Below are 18950 nucleotides of genomic sequence, written 5' to 3'. Positions count from 1 at the left end.
GGTGGACCTCCTGCAAAAAGTTAGTCATCTCTGCAGATAAGATTGGGAACAACTTTTTAAAAATCCAGCTCACATCTAACTTCAGAAGTTTGGAATATGCTCCTATCTTCTTCATAATGACCATATCTCTCCCAACCACTTTCCTTGACTTCTTAGAGCATATTTTCTAATCTTATATAGAGACTACAAGATTGGAAAGCATTCCAAGTTCAGTAATTAAGGCATTTAACAGTCACTAGGTACCATCCCATTTATGGCTCTCATTCTGGGACATACTGAATATTTTAGTGACCTTGAAAAATCAAGCCCAGTGTCCTTAGTCTTAAAAAAGAAATAATCACATTAGGCAACCAGTTAATTAGATCTCACTTAATTAGCAGACATACTCCTAATAATTTTTTGTACTTCTAATTAGCTTCTACTGGCTAAGTCTCATTTAATATCTTATTCCAGTTTAATTAGAATTTTTCCATAAATGGGATTGATTTGGTGCTTACTAGGAAAGTTAAGATAATACCTTGCCATAATACTGTCAGTTATGTAACTTTATCCTGCTAGTTTAATATTTTTTTCAGTGTTAGCTGCTCTGAATCTTAAAGTTGGAGTGGGTTCAGAATCAGAATATTTTGGATTGTGTTCAGCTAACTTTAACTCAGAATAGATCCATTGAAATTAATGGACTTAACTTAGTCATATTCATTAATTTTAATTGGCATACTCCATGTAAAACTTTGCTGAATACCTCCTATTCAAAAGAGATTATTACTGTTGATGCTTAAGTAACAGTAATTTAAACAAGACTTCAGCAAAGAAAAAATGAATGTTTTGTGTATGGTATACAAGATGTGAATCAGAAAGTCTAAAACATGATATTAATATAAGTGAATGCCAGCTGCTGGAGAATGTAACAAGTGCAACAAAACAGCAGCATAAACATACTGTTTGCAAGCCCTCTTGATTTTAATTGTATTCTCCAGTAAGAACACACTTGTTTCTTAGCAGATTTTGTCTTACTATAAAAAATAATAATGTGGGAACAAGCTGACTAAAATTGGTCAATTCTTAAATTCTATTTAAAAGGCTTAAGCAGAAGCCTATGGAATAAACAAAAGTTTCAGAAACTTGGCCAGCTCATTTTCTGTGTTATTAAATGTCCTTTTAAAATGAATGGAATAAAAACTGTGCAGACATGCATAATGCATAGTAAACCCCGCAGTTAACTGGAGCTGACACTGAAAAGGCTTTGGCTATAAGAGTCTGTCTATGTTATTGTTTTTATTGTGCAGTAATTGTGTCATTCCTACTCAATTACTGTGGGCGTTCTAACCATCTCTCCGCCTGCTAGTACATCAGCTTCAGGGCAATAACATTTTCCCAGCACTCAGGCAGCAGCCTATTCCACACCCACCCAGGTACTCTTGCCTACTACCGTAGAAAGTAATAAGTGACATCACTCCAGCTTCCACCATCACCACATGCAGGATTGTATAGCCAATTCATGAACCTTTTTAATTTAATTTTTCCTGTTCAGTTAGTTGTGGCTGCCTGCTTCCCCATATCCCAAGCACATATCTCAACTTTAGAAAAGCACCCTAAGCAATTATCCTACTGCTGCAATGCTATACAGTTATACAACTACCAAAAAACACAAGGATCATTGGAGGAGATAGACTGTAGGCAGGTGTTTATATGCTAATGGTAGAAACCTCTGAGCCAAATGGGTGAATTGGAGCACTTGGGTCTTAGAGGATGGCATTGTCCTATAGCGGGCACAAAGAAAATCTGGTGGGATGGAGATACCCAATGGGACACAATTTTCCCTGGATAAAAGCTCTATAGGAAGGGCAGAAGTGGTGTCTGTTGAGAGTTGTTCAGCGGAATCCCTGATCTGGACCTTGTGTAGAAATAAATAAGCTTTCCATCCCCAAGAAGGAGTTTCAAAGCTTTACTGCTAAACAGTCTTATATACTAACTACAAAGGATAAGTGTTACAAAGAAACAAAGTTAACATATTGCTCTCAAGTCACAGGCAGTGCGGTTCAGTCCTTTATGCAGTGCAGTAAACTTTCCTCTCTCTGGTCCCAGAGAGAGATCCTAAGCTTGTTCATCATTGCAGAGCTTAGCTTCATCTGCCACTGCTGCTGCTGGCCATCACTGACTTTTCAAGTTTCCTCTTCTGCTTGGAAAGATGTGCAGCTGGGTTTCTGGAGATGAGTCATCAGGTAGCCTAAGCCTGTGAAATGGAAAAAGGCCAGCCTTTTGCTTTCACCTAGAGTAGAACCTCTCACTGAATGTAAACCTCTGTTTTCCAAATGCTAACCTCTACAGATGTTTTAACCTCAGCATGTACAAACATTTTATGCACATTAAACTTTTAGCTTTAACAGTGTCACTCTGCAGGTCAAAGAGAGCACTGAGTCCAACAAGTTGAAATCCCAAAAGGGCAGACTTCCCCACAGAATCATTGTGGGTGATGATATTGGCCCCCTGGTGTTATTTTGTCCTAGGGATGTCAAATGGTCCCCCTGATCAAAATGTTCAGGGAGATCGTGAGATGATGAATGAAATCAAGGAAACATTCAAAAGAAAAGATGTTGTCGTGGTAGTCAGATTTTTTTTGAAAAAGTCTCTTAAGATTAATAAGGAACCAATTCAATTCACACCACAACTAGGTCTCCTTTACTGATTTTTTTTAAAATTATTGGTCACATGCCTCTCAGTTGTACAAAAATAGAAAACTTTTTCTGACCTCCATGTTTCTTCTTGGTTGTATAATGTTTGGAATTTTGCTCTTCTAGAAAAAATAACATGACATGTGGGAGCCTCATACAAATCCAGATTCTTAATTTCTTTCTTTCTAAATATATTAAAAATAGATTTTAATATTATACAATACAGTCGCAACAAAGAAAAGAACATAGCATTAAGATTATGGTGTCATTCTGCATGGTCTTAAAACATTGGCAGCCTGTATAGGTCCTCCACAAACAGGTTTGTGAGGTTGTTGGAAGAGCTTTACTTTCTTTTTCCTTTACATATGAAAAGAAGGGACAGCAGGTTTCAGGAAATGTATTTTCCTTTATAACCCCACTTGAAACTCTCCTAAGGCCAGTTAGTCATTCTGAACTAGCTATATCCCAAATATTATTGAATCGTGTCTGAAGAGTTAACTCCACCTAGGATTTCCAGTGATACACTATCATCACTACACGTGCAGCTACCAGTAGGAAAATAATTAAATCTTTATGCTGGGTAGTAGGGTTGGAATCTGGGTTTAGTTAAAGCAGGGCTAAGGCTGGGTTTGGCATCTTTGAGATAATATCAAAGACCCTGGTCCAAAATATATACCGTAAATAATTTTGCATTCCCACTAAGCATGAAAATACGTTCCAAGGTTCCCATAGCCTCTCCAACAAAGGGTGTGTATGTGTAGGGATTTATTGATTTGGGCTAGATGCACCAGAGTCCAATACCACCTAAGAATGACCTTCAGATAAGCTTCTTGAAGGTGAGATGAGATAGTTCTTAAGGGTGGTGTCCATTCCCCATATAGTATTTTACAAGCATACTATAAATCAATGAAACCATGCCTTTCATATCACAATGGGGTTCAACACACCTTGATTCAAATATCGTGAGGGAACGAAATCCTTCCCCTCTTTCTCCTACATGTTTTGCAAAGGAGCAGCACTGGAAAAGTTGAAGCCAATTAGGGTGCAGATCTTTTTGCCTTCCCTTTAGCCTTTCTTTTGTTATTGCTTTGCCTTTGTATATTAAGTCTCGGATTCTATACACTCCCCATTTTCCCATTCTTTACATTGCCAATATTGTGTCTGCCACAAACAATGATAGAAATTGAAAGTCTTAATACCACTTCATTCACTTGCCCAAGCAAGGAAAAATCCATCATCCCTGACTGTTAGCTATGCAGCCTAAGGCTGGAGGTCCACAAGTTCCCATCCCTTATTTAGAATAAGAATAAGTGATGAGGGGGGGGGATAGCATTTGTTTATAAGATTAATATGCTATGCTATATTACAGTTCATGTTTCAATATTTTCCGAAATTTAAATTTGGCAGCCACTTAGTCATACTGGTATACCGTACATCTGCATATAAGCACGCCTATAAACTTCCTGAACCTCTTAATGAAGGTGAAAGAGGAGAGCGCAAAATATGGTCTGAAGCTCAACATAAAAAAAAAAAACTAAGATCATGGCCACTGGTCCCATCACCTCCTGGCAAATAGAAGGGGAAGAAATGGAGGCAGTGAGAGATTTTACTTTCTTGGGCTCCATGATCACTGCAGATGGTGACAGCAGTCATGAAATTAAAAGACGCCTGCTTCTTGGGAGAAAAGCAATGACAAACCTAGACAGCATCTTAAAAAGCAGAGACATCACCTTGCTGACAAAGGTCTGTATAGTTAAAGCTATGGTTTTCCCAGTAGTGATGTATGGAAGTGAGAGTTGATCGCCAAAGAATTGATGCTTTTGAATTATGGTGCTGGAGGAGACTCCTGAGAGTCCCATGGACTGCAAGAAGATCAAACCTATCCATTCTTAAGGAAATCAGCCCTGAGTGCTCACTGGAAGGACAGATCCTGAAGCTGAGGCTCCAATACTTTGGCCACCTCATGAGAAGAGAAGACTCCCTGGAAAAGACCCTGATGTTGGAAAAGATTGAGGGCTCAAGGAGAAGGGGATGACAGAGGACGAGATGGTTGGACAGTGTTCTCGAAGCCACCAACCTGAGTGTGACCAAGCTGTGGGAGGCAGTGGAAGACAGGAGTGCCTGGCGTGTTCTGGTCCATGAGGTCACAAAGGGTTGGACATGACTAAACGACTAAACAACAACAAATAACAAATAAACATGCTGTCATTTAGACAAATACACAGCTATTTGGTCAGTATTTTTCTACTCTGTGTCTTTATCCATGGATAGAGAAATCAAAAGGAAGAAATCCAAGAGGATGGGCTGGATGTTTAGAACATAGCAGATGCTTAAATCAGATTCATCCCAGTTGCTTGGATGAGTCCAAAGTAAGCAGCTTGTGCTGTGGAGCCAGATTGCACGACATTGTTTATGTTGAAGCTGTAGCAACTAAGGCCAGAACGGTTCTGGAGCACTGCTGTCAGTTTCAGTGCTTCACTGACAGGAGACCAAAGGAAGTGGCTTGACAACTGGAGTCTTAGTCATAAAAAGATACGGTGCTTGGGCTAGATTTTTAAATGTGAACAGCATAGCAAACGGAACTCGAAATGCGATAGAAACCTTCCTCCCCACACCAGAATCTTAAACGAGATGTCTCACCATTTTTTCTTTCAAAGGGGGAGGAAAAAACCTTAAAAGTTGCTTGGCACACAGTGTGAACTATTAGAGTCTAAAAATCTCGCAGCATAGGAATAAAGTGCTTATGAGAGTAAAGCCTTCAAATAATGTAAAGGCTTGACTGACTCACACAAAACTTCAGCATTTAAGCCTTGATCCTAAATGTATTTATGTGGATCAAAACAGCGTCTCTTTCCCCACTTCTTGCGGCCCGGGAGTAGGGGGGCGGGGAATGCTTCATGAAATGTAAATTAAAACCTAATACTGGCATAGTCAATTTGACTCCAGGCACAGCTGCCCAGAACAATAATAACTAAAAGGACAAACTATAGGGAGTAGATAAATTGGAAGATACCAGTACAAGAGGAATTCCCCAGCCTTCCATTCTGTATTCAGTCTGTTGTGCTGGGATTTGGGCATGGCTAAAGAGGAAGAAGGAGAGAAGTGTGGTGGTACAAATGGAAGGAACTGAAATTGAGCTCAATCTCAATCCCTTTTCATGTGTATCCACCTATCAACATGCGTATTGTAGTTATAGCACACACTACATCTATAGTAACTACATGTAATTTGTCATCTAACATTCTTTTGAACGAAAAGCCACCATGTCACAAAAGCCACCATTGAAGTGGATTGGCAACACTACATTGCGATGGATAGAGAAGAGGGCAAGGTTTTAAAATACAACAAATATATCAGATTGTGTTTTGGGTGGTCTAATTCCCCAGCAAATGAAAGCATCTGCCTTGTTTGTATGATTAAAATAGCGGCATTTGTTATGGTTTGTTAATCTAGCTTTCAAATGTAAGCATGGGCATTTTAATTAGCTGTATACTGTTTGTGTGTTAACTCATTTCGCATTCGTTTCATGCAAGTCTAATTTATCATATGTGTGTTCATATTCTGCATACATAGGCACCGAAAGATAATAATTAGGAACATCTGTTAACATTTACCACAAGCAGATGTTAAACAAATTACATTGTTTATATACTCAGCATCAATTCAGAATAAGGCATATAAGTATTCCTCAGTGTTCAATGAATTACATGTTATTCACTAGTACAGTTGTACTCTTTCTTTTTTTAAAGATGTATATAATTACTTACAAAACATTTAATATGCTGTTATGATAAAAATGAAAACAGCAAGAGTTTCAGCTGAAATTTCCACATTCTTGAGCCTTCTATAATTAAAAATTAGGTGCAAACTTGGATTATGCTTCTAGACTACAATCATGAGTTCATAGAGAGGCAGAGAGATGATTTAGCAGTCTACCTCTTCCAAGACCCCAGGTACAGCCCAGCTCCCAGACTTCACAGCAGGGAATTGAGGTTGACCAGGCTGGTCAGTTGTCCTATATGTGGTGTGAAAAGCACCCCTGCTTGTGGGAAATTTGTTGCAATGGTTCATTCAGTTCAGTGGTGGTATGTGGAGGTGGAGATGGTAACACTTGGCTCCTATGGGGGACACTCTGCAACCTGAAACTCTTCACATAGGATTGCAGCAGGATTATTATTATTAATACTTATTAACCACTCTTTGCCATGAGGTCCCAAGGCACTCTCTTCAACTGCCAATGCCCAAATCTCTGAGGGCAGTGAAACAGCCGAGAGGACCTTCTTTGCTAATCTTAACACCCATCAGGGTCATATAGGGAAGGAGACAGTCTCTTTGGGGCCTAAGTCATTTAGGACTTCAAACACTAATGTGAGCACCTTGAAAGGCCCTGGAGATGAACTGGCAACCAATGCAGCTGTTTTAAAAACAGAGGTTATATGAATCTAAATGGACTGCTAGCTAGCGTTCTGGCCACTGCAGTTTGAAGTTTCTAAGTCGACTGCGAGGTCAGCCCCATTTGACAATTTTGATACAGGATTCTTTCCCTGAAACTGCAGCATTCAAAGATTGGCTGAGAAATGTCTGTCTTCTTTTGAAGTTTATTTGGATGGCAATGGAAAGCTTGAAAAAAATATGGTTTGAGTTTACTTCAAAGATGAGATGACAGCTTCAAGGAATCCTTTCCCCCCGCCTCCTCCTGCTAAAGCAAAGGGAGGCCCTCATCTGGCCACTGCTACTTCAGGTTCAGTCACAACTGTCTTTGAACATTTTGTTCCTTTCTTTAAAGTGGTTACAATGATTCTAAATAATCTATCCCCCTCGAGAGTGTTAGCTTAAAAAGGAAATAAACTTTGTGCTGCATAAAGCAATTTCAGTGCTTTGCTGAGCCTAAGGTTATTTGTCTTTTGAATGGTAGTTTTCTTGGGTGTTTAACTTTCTGGTCCTTTTTTAAAAAGAGCTGTCGTCAACAGTCTCAATCTACTAGTTGTGTCTTTCTCCTGATGCTTCCAACCTGGGATGACTGGATCCTGAAAAATGCCACCTACACATCTCAACTCCTTTAGGTTGCATTGCGATACAGAGTCTTTAAATGCAATATTTGAGTACCTTTGGGATATCTTTGTGTATCTGTTTTCTGTGGGAATCTTGCTTGTGCAAAGCTTCCTGCAGCAAACATGTAAAGGGTAAATGACAGAGGTGCATCTTTAAATGTGTGATTAGTTGAGAGTAGACCATTCTACTCTTCATTGGCTAGCCTTTGCTTGCCACTTCCAGTACAGTATCATTCCCCCTTTCGCTGCACACTTTGGTGTGTAGGAGAAAGAAAGAGGAAAGGAAATGGACATATCCCTTCAGTCACTGAGTTTGTGGTCATGTGCACAATTATCTAGAGGTAAGCTCCATCAACCATAGTAGATCTTCCACCTGAGTAAACATGTATACGAATGCACTATGAATCTTTTGAGATTCATTTGGGCCATTTTAATCAGGAAGGGAATGTTGGTGTCCTATCGCTATGTTCATAGAGGTAGTGGCTAGGGTGCTGGACTCAGACTAGGACTGCAATCTTGCATCAATTAGGAGGAAGCCCCATTGAACTCATTGGGACTGAGTCTGAATAGACATGTAAAGCATTGTGCTGTGAGAATGAAGAGACTTCTTTTTTCATTTCTTGTTTATTTTAAAATATTTCTACTGCTTCCCCAGGCAAAGGGCATCCAAAACAACTTACAACAATAAAAGCTGCAATGATTTGGTGGGGGGAGAGAATCTGAACTGCATAAGACCTAAGAAATTTCCCCATAGGAATCAATGGAAATCATTTACTTGTTATGTGACTGCTTGCCTAACAGATGATTTCCTGAGTACACAATGCATTCAGATCATGAAATCTGTGTGTATTGTCTTCCGTGTGATATCTTCTGAGCTCCAGGTGTGTGACCTTAATTTCCTAAGTTGAAGGCCACTGACATTGCCTGGCATCAACTAAGGAAGGGCAATCTATGTATTTATTCCATAAATAAATCAATTGCTCAGGAATTTTCACATCAAATTACCATTTTGTAAATTATATAAAGAAACTACTTTTAAAATAATAAAACCATATTACAAGTAAATAAATTTCTAAAATTCCTTACTTATAAGCCTACCTTAAGAACATTCCTTTGAACATGGATTTTTTGTATTTTTATATATTTTGTGTTTTTATGCATTTGTTTCCAATAGCTTTTCACAAAACATTTTACACAGCAATCAATAAACATAAAGAACAACTTATTTAGAATGCCTGCTGAAATTGAAAGGAATATTTTTAGATTATTCAGTCATTAGAACTGCCCTGGAAGTCCCAATAAGCCAAATCATTGATTAGAAATAGTAGGCATTTTTTAAAAAAATTATGACCAAATTACATTTTCTCACTAAAGCAATATTCCAGAATGCAACTTATAACTGCAGGAATAGCTCCTTCAATGGATAAGCTTTTATATCATTTGAGCAACAGGAGACTGTGGCACAACAAAAACAATCTCATGTTATTGCTCTGTCCCTTCTCTTTCCATGCCTGAAAGCCTAGTACTTTGTGGTTAGTTTTTCTTCCCATGCCAAAATGAAGATATTGTGCCTTTTGTTGCTATGCCAACCAACCTTCTATTGTGTGCAGTATCTCTTAACACTGGTTGATATGGCAACCTTTCTCATTACACTTATACCCACCAAAGAGGTTGTTGGCATACTTATTCACACCAAAAGGCATGCACTTTGGGAGGCAGCTTTCCTTGTGCTAGAGACCTGCAAAAATGTTGGCGTGCCATTTGGCCTTCATTTGGAGCCAACACATTTTCCAACACTAGCTAAAAATATGCTCTGAGGTAGGTAAAACAAGTCAAAATTAACTGTCCTGCTCCTTTACTTAAAGAAGCACAACAGAGATAAGTAACTGATTTGGCACTGACCTATTACTATTCATAAAGTACCCCTGACCATTAGGTCCAGTCGTGGCCAACTCTGGGGTTGCAACGCTCATCTCGCTTTATTGGCCAAGGCAGCCGGCGTACAGCTTCCGGGTCATGTGGCCAGCATGACTAAGCCGCTTCTGGCGAACCAGAGCAGCACACAGAAATGCAATTTACCCTCCCGCTGGAGTGGTACCTATTTATCTACTTGCACTTTGATGTGCTTTCGAACTGCTAGGTTGGCAGGAGCTGGGACCGAGCAACGGGAGCTCACCCTGCTGCAGGGATTCGAACCGCCAACCTTCTGATCAGCAAGTCCTAGGCTCTGTGGTTTAACCCACAGCGCCACCAGTGTTCCACTATATAGGTAGCAAGGCAATAATCTGGGAAACTTTGATGGTCATATCTTGCAACACAGAGACTTTCAAAGTCTTGGGATAAAAAAGCTGATGGGAACATTTCCTCTTTAAAAAGGTCTATTCAGTTCAAGAAAGTTGAAAGGAAATATCCTTGTTCCAAAGAGAACAAACCTTGTTTCCACTCGTGTTTATGTATAAGATATCCTGTTACATATGAATAAATGCACAGGCACCTTCAGAATAGAAACACGAACCAAACTTTATTTAATAGACTTAACACTGTAACTCCCTGTTCTCTCCCCCCCTCCCAACTTCTTGTAAGAACTTTTCTTTGTGAAGTCAGTTGCTAAATAAAAAAACAGAATATTGGGGCCATCTGTTCTTCCTCATCTAAATAAATGTAATTTTATTCCAAATTGGAAATTGCTTTAATAAGTTGATAGGAGTTCCTTTCCAGTTTTTACAATGCTGATTGTAAAATTATTGAGGTTGTAGAATTTTTTGTTTTTCTATAATGGGACAGCCGTGTTTTCTCCACCAGCTTTGTTATATAATTTTATTACACTGCCATAAATGATAAAACAAATATTTTATGGGTGGCATTGTGTGTGAAAAATACAGTGTGGCAAAGTTTGGCGAGATAAGCACAAGTGTTTCAGCATTTTATGTATTTAACTATTTGTTCATAGAGTTGTATGGTTTTGAAGACTACTAGTTTATGAAGTCAGCATGAAAGCAGCTTCATCTTCAGTTACTGAACAGGAAGCTCTTCTCTTCTCTTTCTCAAAAATGGGAATATGATGGAACTTTTGGGAGAGTACACGATAGCTGTGGTGTGCCTTTTCTGCTATTTATTCTTTTTCCCAGCGACACACAGTTCTTTTAGACTGCTTCTAGTTTAATCAAATTACTAATATTGCACTATAATGTGGTTTTGGTGCTACACATATACCTGTGGGTTTTAGTAATCTAGTTTTTGGTTCCAAATTACTTATTAGAGGCCAATAAAAATACTTTGCAATTTTATTACTACTAAAACCAAGCTTTAATTAAGCTATAACTGGTAGAGAATGCATTTGTTCCTATCCTCTACATCAGAAATTGCAGAAAACACCAGGGGGTATATTGTCCTTCTGACGATGCACTAATAGAAATTGTTCATGAGCACTGAGAGCGGAATATAACTGCTATTTCTCTGAACAGTAGTGACAATCATTCTCCACCAAAGATAGTTTTTCATCTTGCAGTATTGTATCGTATCCCCTGGGAAATTCATGTCTGATTTGGGATTCTGAAAAATTCAGATGGATGCCCAATTCAAGTGTAGCTTCATTTCCATGCTTCCTTCCATGCAAGTAATTCCAAAAGTGTTCCCATAGAGGCAAATGTTACACCACACAAGGCAGTAGCCCTCACAAAAAAATATTAGTAATTTATCGGTGCACATTTGAGGAAGAAAATAAAAAGTTGAATCTTTCCCTACACGTTTTCTTTTTTAAAAAGCAACAAACCAGTGACATTTTAATTACACAGAATTGCACGGTGATATGCAACAGAACTCAAATGTTGAACACAAGCTAGGCTTAGAATGAAGTGTATCAGACAAAGAAAATGTACAAAATTGATTTCAGAAGTGTGATATATATGACTTAAGTTTCTTCTCTTCTCTCCACCAGGACTACACACTAACTATGTATTTTCAACAATACTGGAGAGATAAAAGACTAGCCTATGCTGGGATTCCTCTCAACCTTACGCTTGATAACCGAGTAGCGGATCAACTGTGGGTGCCTGATACTTACTTCCTAAACGACAAAAAATCATTCGTGCACGGTGTTACTGTTAAGAATCGAATGATTCGCCTTCATCCAGATGGTACAGTGTTGTATGGCCTCAGGTATGTAGCAGCGTGATCGAGATTTTTCCAGTATTGGTTTTGTGCTGTTGACCTTTGTTCCCTTGGTGTTAAGTTATCATAGACCCTCTACCACCTATCGTGCGTCCTCTAGCATTTCTCTAAAAGATTCCCCCAGAGAATAAATGACGTTGCTAATACAGTGGTACCTTGCCACTCGAACAGCTTGGCTCCTGAACAAATCGACTCCCGACGTGGCTTCCAATTGAGTGCAGGAAGCTCCTGCAGCCAATCAGAAGCCACACCTTGGTTTTCAAACAGTTTCAGGAGTCGAACGGACTCCCGGAACAGATTAAGTTCGAGAACCAAGGTACCACTGTATTTCCTAATTTTTCCAGGTTTTCTTTGCTTCAAAATTTAAACTACCAGCTCATATCCAAGTATCCATCAAGCATTCATTTAAAAGCATGTGGTCTGTTGAGACTTGCACTCCAAGGTCTAATCATGTGTGAAACTTAACTCCCCATCCTTCCTGCTCTTTTAACTCCCACCCCAACAGGGCATACATTCCCTCCTATCTCTGGGGTTCTACATGGCAGTTCCCTCAGACAAACATGCCTTTCTGGTGCCTTAATGCCATTGTGTTAGTGGGACAAGGAAAAGTGTGTAATATATTTAATGTGGAATATCCAAAGCACTGATAATGAATCACAAGGTAAAGCGAAACTCCTATTGAAGTCACCATGTGGGAGGCTGCTAGTTAGGGCTGCTATCTCATGAATCAGTTCAGTCATATAGAGAGTCTCCATATCAGTGCCAGCAGGAAAGCTTTCAGTTGATCACACTGATTCATATGATAAGCAGCAGTGCCCAGGAAAGCACATGCCTGTAGCTTGTGAGTATGGTGTAAATAACTCAAACTGGGCACCAGTGTTGGGTGAAATCAGGGCACAAATTTATTGACTAAGCAGCATGTCAGAATCTGCCCTTATTCACCTCCCAAGTCAGATCAGAGTTGTTTGTACTAAATGTTCATTGATTCAGTTCACATCAAATGCTTCATTTTCAAAACATTTTTACACTCCACACTCTCCCAGAAACCCCTGGACAGATTGAATCCATGCTGGAGGGTCTCCTCTGTAAACTTTGCTCACTTTGGCCAAAGAGGATGGAAATTACACAGGGAAACACAGAGCTTCATTGTGTACAGAGTGGCTCAGAATTCAAAACACAGTTACAAGTGGACAGAGCACAGAGCAACTCAGAAACGGATTGGAATTTGTTTTTAAAGTCACAGATACTGATGCAAGGGGTGGGGTATGCACACCTTTATTTGAGATTATGAGGCCTAACAGCTCCCCAGCCTTGAAGCAATAAAATCTACCACTTCCCTAACATTGAAAGAGGAAGCTGTACAGTTCCTGAGCTTACCCCCCAAAAGATGCAAACCCTGAATTAGTCCAAAAGCATCAAGGCTGAGAAACTACCCAGTCTCAGAAATAAAAAGCTGTATTTCTTGCTATGGTCTTGTTTGTGAAAGGAGCAAGATATATGAAAAGCACATTCCGTTTTAGCGAAAGCAGGATTCGTTATGTTTTCATTCCTGCTCATTTCCCAGAAAAATATGAGCGACCCAGAGCCTCTGTACTACTGCCTCAGTAGCCAGTGCTATAATACCACGGTGTTGCATGCCACCCCAATATCCAAGCGTTGCAAGATTCCAGGGGTTCCAGGTTCTTACCCAGGATTTGTGTTTCCTTTTGGCCATGAGGCACAGCAGAAACTGTGGTGTCTTTAAGAGCTTATACTGGAGGGGTTCACAGCATGAACACACCAGAATGGGTCTTGTTTCTCCCATAGCTACAGCCTTAAATTCAAACAGAAAGCAAATATTGCTCTCAAATGTTGCTCTGGTTCTCTCTCCAGCTTGCTGCTTTACTTCTAGGTCACCTCACTGCTCCCCAAACGCTCTACTTTCAATTGTGACTTTATCCATTGAGCATAGCTGTCAACGTTTCCCTTTTTTTAAGGGAAATTCCCTTATTCCGAATAGGATTCCTCACAAGAAAAGGAAAACGTTGACAGCTATGCCATTGAGAGAAGGGGCCCCACCAATCTGCCATCTTGTACCAAGCCCCTTAATCTCCCTTAACACTCTAAATTCCCATCACCCAGGTTTATCACCTCACCAGGAGGGTAGCCCGGCTATTCCAAGAATCTGAAGCCTGGATTAAATTCTAACATTTGTTAGATCCAAGGAGAAGATGGGTCTGGCACCCAGTTTAACAATGCCATACAATAGCAACATTTTGTATATAGACCAAAGCCCAACAGCAGCAGTAAATAATGACTCAATGTTAAGTTGCTCATGTCATGCCAACCTTTAATTGAGTTCAACAAATAAACACAAGCTCTGAAGATAAATTGCTGAAAGCAGCAAATCTCTTAAAGAAAACAAATGCTTACATTATCTCTTCAGATTGTAAGAGCTAATTCCATTCTATCCGCAATTTAGTCTTGGAATTTTATTAAACATGTCGAGTAGATGTAAATTACAAAGACTTCTGTGGAAATTAAATCAGCTCAAGGGTATTTACTTCAAACTATTTTCAAGCACTAGTTTGTTGTATATGTCCAATTATATAACTAATAATATTAATCTAAATGATATGAAACTGTGACGTGTTGTACAGAGTTTAAAATAATAATAAAAACAGCAGCTTTGAGCGTTGCTGCTATCTGCAAATTCAGCCAGTACACTACTTGTATGCATGTTGTTCTTCAAACATGGCAAGTCTTGCTACTTGTGTGTGGAAATTCCACTCATTGTGCTGGTGTAAGACAGTTGTGGCACTTCACAGCTTGCTGCTGGTGGCAGACTGATTCAGAGCCTCCCAGTGGCTGATGGGAGACATTCCCCTCAGCCATGGGGAAATCAAATTTTACCCATTCACGATGTCAGCCCAATTGTGGGCAAGCTTTAGGAGGTATCAGCAGGGGGAGCGGGCAGAGCCAGGTGGAAATTTGGTGTTGTTTCTGCTTGGGTCCACTTCTTTGGGATTTAAAGGGGCCTGCCTCCTCGCCTGGCAGTGCAGTCTGCATTGTGAAATAACAGTGCATTCAGATGCCTGCACTTCTTTAGCAATTTCTGAAGACAGTCTCAACAATTGCAATTAATGGAGATTACCTACTTCTAGGTGCATGCAGGGCAAGAGATTTGTTGTTGTTTAGTCGTTTAGTCGTGTCCGACTCTTCGTGACCCCATGGACCAGAGCACGCCAGGCACTCCTGTCTTCCACTGCCTCCCGCAGTTTGGTCAGACTCATGCTGGTAGCTTTGAGAACACTGTCCAACCATCTCGTCCTCTGTCGTCCCCTTCTCCTTGTGCCCTCCATCTTTCCCAACATCAGGGTCTTTTCCAGGGACTCTTCTCTTCTCATGAGGTGGCCAAAGTATTGGAGCTTCAGCTTCACGACCTGTCCTTCCAGTGAGCACTCAGGGCTGATTTCCTTAAGAATGGATAGGTTTTATCTTCTTGCAGTCCATGGGACTCTCAAGAGTCTCCTCCAGCACCACAGTTCAAAAGCATCAATTCTTCAGTGATCAGCCTTCTTTATGGTCCCACTTCCATACATCACTACTGGGGAAACCATAGCTTTAACTATATGGACCTTTGTTGGCAAGGTGATGTCTCTGCTTTTTTGGCAAACAGCATTATTGGAAAAAACTGACACAAAAATTCTAAGCAGCAAGAGGTCAAAAGAAACACAACTATTTCTATGCAGTCTGGTGTGCCTTTATTGATTACAGAATAACAGAACAGTGTCCATAGTTTATGGCACAGTCTGGTGTGCATGAAGTATGTATTTTATTTTTTCCCTTCCCCTCTTCCTATAAATTCCAATTGTTACTGATACAAATTACCTTTTACTTATGGTTGCCAATCTAAACAATACATGTTACCATGCATCGTTTTGTCACTGTAATAACTGTAATTATTTTGGTATATACACTTCAACACAACTTTGTTAATACACTCATAAATGTTTACCTAAGTTTTTGTCAGTGTTTTATTTTTATGTAATTGTTGCATGCCATACGCTCTGATGTAAACAAAGATATATCTTAATACAGCCATGTTAAGCAGCTTCAAGATGAAAACGAATAAAAACTACATTGCGGGGGGGGGGGGGGGGAGAGAGAGATGACATAATCCAAGCTCTGCTGATGTCAACTGTAACACTCCCACTGATGGGATGGTTTGGTTAGAATTCACCCAGGTTAAATGATTTGCATATTACAGCACGATTAGCCTTATGCCAGGCTATAGAGGGCTTGGCTTAAGTGTTCTGCTGCTCAGTTCAGCTACATGAGCTGCCCACCTACTGCCAAGACACAAATGTCTCCCCTTCCACCCACCTGATGTGCAGGTGAAGCCCATTGGCAAGGCCCCCATCAATGAAGCTGAGTGGAAAGCCCCAAAGCAGAAAGGCTGAATTGACTCGGGATCTGCTGGATCCTGAGTGGGTTCCACAGTCATGTTTGGCTGGTATTGAGCCCAGGCCAGGCCCGATCACTGCACCAGCCTCAAGCTGACCCAAGGATTATCTTCCCCTACAGCTTCTGCCACTGCTATGAATAGCAGGACTGCAGATATAGCAGTGGCTCTGTGGCGTCACAGATGCAGAGGGAGGTTGAATTGTGGCCTTAGATTTTTAAAGTTTTAGGTAAGGTTTTTAAAAAATTGTATACAATGGTACCTCGGGTTAAGTACTTAATTTGTTCCGGAGGTCTGTTCTTAACCTGAAACTGTTCTTAACCTGAAGCACCACTTTAGCTAATGGGGCCTCCTGCTGCTGCTGTGCCACCAGAGCACGATTTCTGTTCTCATCCTGAAGCAAAGTTCTTAACCCGAGGTACTAATTATGGGTTAGTGGAGTCTGTAACCTGAAGTGCATGTAACCTGAAGCATATGCAACCCAAGGTACCACTGTAGTAATGTATAATCTATATCCTGTTCACTCTCCAGAACCCATTATTTTCAATATTTACAGGTGGAGACTAGGGGCTGAGCTACTATTACTTGCATTAGATTATTCAGCTTGTGAGTCTGCTTTTCTTTCCAGATGATGAGTTTCTGAAGCCGACTCTTTAGATATACAGTGGTACCTCGGTTTAAGAACAGTCCGGTTTAAGAAGGATTTGGTTTACAAACTCCGCAAAACCAGAAATAGTGTCTTGGTTAGAGACCTTTAACTTGGTCTAAGAACAGAATCTGAATAGTGGAAGGGCACCGGCAGCGGGAGGCCTCATTAGGGAAAGCGCACATTGGTTTAAGAACGGTTTCAGTTTAAGAACTGACTTCCGGAACAGATTAAGTTTGTAAACAGAGGTACCACTGTACTGCAGATTTTATGTTCATACAGAAAGAACTCAGAAAGACAAATTCAGATGTAATTGTAGGAGCCACACACATATTTAAAAATATGGAGTGTAGATAACAAAAATAACTTTGTGTAGATAACAAAAATAGCTTTCTGAAAACTATAATTGTCTATACAATCCTATTCTTTCCCACCTTCCCCTTCACCCCATTTTAAGGTAGTTACCATGGTCATGAGCATTGTGAATAATATGTCAAGCCACAGAACACTTAGATTTCCCGAAGTATAGTCAGCTTGCACATTTTCAAAGAGAAAGGTCAAAGTGGCTTAAGAAATGGCCAAAATGTGAGATAAACACAAACTGACTGCTAAATGTATTTACTTGTTTATTTATAACATTTATGAAGAGATAAGTATCAAAACCAACCCAATATTTCCAAATGCATTTAGGCAGGCAATGTCTACAACATTTGAAAACAATAATTAGCCACTGTTTGATAAGGTTTCTACTTTAGTTATATTGCAATAAAGAATCGGTCTTGTATTGTAGTCAGGTATTGCTACATAGTTATGCATTGAAAGAAAGAAGAATAACTGTTCCTTCCTTTCTTTGATACATAACTTCCATAAACACTGGCCTAGGTTTTGAGCTGCTTGGTTTGGCTTATTGCAAAGATGCTTGAGGTAGCCCTTATCAACTCAAGCTTCCTGTAAACAAGGGGAAAGGAACGTTTAAAGGTCCTTGAATGTGCCATCAACAAGTGGTAGAACATTCCTTTGTGAAGATTTATTTGTAAAGATGAAATCCCTAAACTCACTTAGCAGGGAGTAAATCCCATTGAATTTTCTTAGAATTAGTTCTGAGTACCTTGGTTTAAGAACAGCTTAGTTTATGAACAACTTGGATTAAGAACGCTGCAAACCCGGAAGTAGGTGTTTTGGTTTGTGAACTTTGCCTTGGAAGCAGAACATGTTCTGCTTCCTGTTGAGTGTGTTTCATTTGTAAATTGAGTCCTGCGCTGCTATGGGATAGCACACCTTGGTTTAAGAATGCTTTGGTTTAAGAACCGACTTCTGAAACAGACTAAGTTCATAAACCAAGGTATCACTGTACGCAGAAACAGGAATGCATTACAGAGTTTACAGTGGTCATATAAGTGTAACTTGGGGCTAAATTTTGTTATACTTATCTATTTTTTTATTTAAAAAAATCATTGACTATGCTGCTCCTTCCAAGTGTGCAAGCTGTGCAACATTTTATATAAACAATATAGGAGTATAAGGAATACAGGCATATAACTCAAAACCACAGAGAAACGCATTTTACCATAAGTATTTAAAGTGTGTTTGCCCACATATATTCATTTTAAAATGCATGCAAATGCACGATAAAGGCTAGGAGCTCCCTTGATTTATTGAAGCAAATCATTTTATATTTGTTTGCTTAAAGAACTTGATGCAAGCAGAAAAGCTCAGGTCTTTTATTTGTCCAGTGCACTAAAGCGGAACTGTTTGCAAAATGATTCCACTTCTTTAACAAATAAATAGGATTATATAATTACCAGAATGGTGCATTTTAAAACAAGCTTGATTGCCCCTTAGCTTAAGGTAGCATGCTTTTCAAAAGGGGGATCATTTGGTGTTACTTGTACATGTTAAGTCACAGCTGCTGCTGTCATACTGGAGAAATACAGTCTCCCTGTAGTAAATAGTCTTGAGCACCTTGC

The 18950-nt window shown here is 39.7% G+C and overlaps 1 protein-coding gene across 3 annotated transcripts in view; it reads left to right on the top strand.

Annotated features, from left to right (window-relative positions):
* The window catches only part of GABRB3 (gamma-aminobutyric acid type A receptor subunit beta3), a 201900-nt gene that overhangs the window by 165282 nt on the left and 17668 nt on the right, over nt 1-18950 (top strand). For 2 of the 3 annotated variants that reach the window (XM_083610777.1, XM_083610778.1), the window contains one exon: nt 11661-11881. In XM_083610777.1, coding sequence (XP_083466903.1) covers nt 11661-11881 — 221 coding nt within the window. Of the gene's footprint in view, nt 1-9377; nt 9542-11660; nt 11882-18950 lie in introns of those variants that run through there. The other variant, XM_083610779.1, reaches the window with a different exon arrangement.

The sequence above is a fragment of the Podarcis filfolensis genome (genome assembly GCF_964270895.1).
Source record: "Podarcis filfolensis genome assembly, chromosome: 4".
NCBI classification, from domain to species: Eukaryota; Metazoa; Chordata; class Lepidosauria; order Squamata; family Lacertidae; genus Podarcis; species Podarcis filfolensis.
This window is presented reverse-complemented; position numbering and strand designations above follow the sequence as displayed.